The following is a 246-nucleotide window of genomic DNA, read 5'->3' on the forward strand; positions in this document are numbered from 1 at the left end:
GGCACTGGGAGGGATGGTGAGGGACTTCAGGAAAGTCGCCATCCCAACTCACATGGCCCCCTGCCGATGACAGGCCTGGGGCACCTGGCATAGCCCCAGCGCCCGTGATGCCCACATGCTGCTGCAGAACGAGCTCTTCCTCAACGTGGCCACCAAAGACTGGGCGGAGGGCGAGCTGCGGGGGCAGGTAATCTCCCTGCCCTACAGCGGGCTGCCTGCCAGATACACCAGGACCCGCGAGGGCCC

General features: G+C 66.3%; 1 protein-coding gene across 1 annotated transcript in view; it reads left to right on the forward strand.

The window, feature by feature from the left end:
• The window catches only part of LOC104495602 (chordin-like), a gene marked incomplete at its 5' end in the record, with an annotated part of 3,899 nt that overhangs the window by 468 nt on the left and 3,185 nt on the right, over positions 1-246 (forward strand). Inside the window, one exon of the mRNA XM_010138587.1 lies at positions 74-187. Coding sequence (XP_010136889.1) covers positions 74-187 — 114 coding nt within the window. The remainder of the gene's footprint in view (positions 1-73; positions 188-246) is intronic.

This window comes from Buceros rhinoceros, unplaced genomic scaffold (genome assembly GCF_000710305.1).
Source record: "Buceros rhinoceros silvestris isolate BGI_N320 unplaced genomic scaffold, ASM71030v1 scaffold28426, whole genome shotgun sequence".
NCBI lineage: Eukaryota > Metazoa > Chordata > Aves > Bucerotiformes > Bucerotidae > Buceros > Buceros rhinoceros.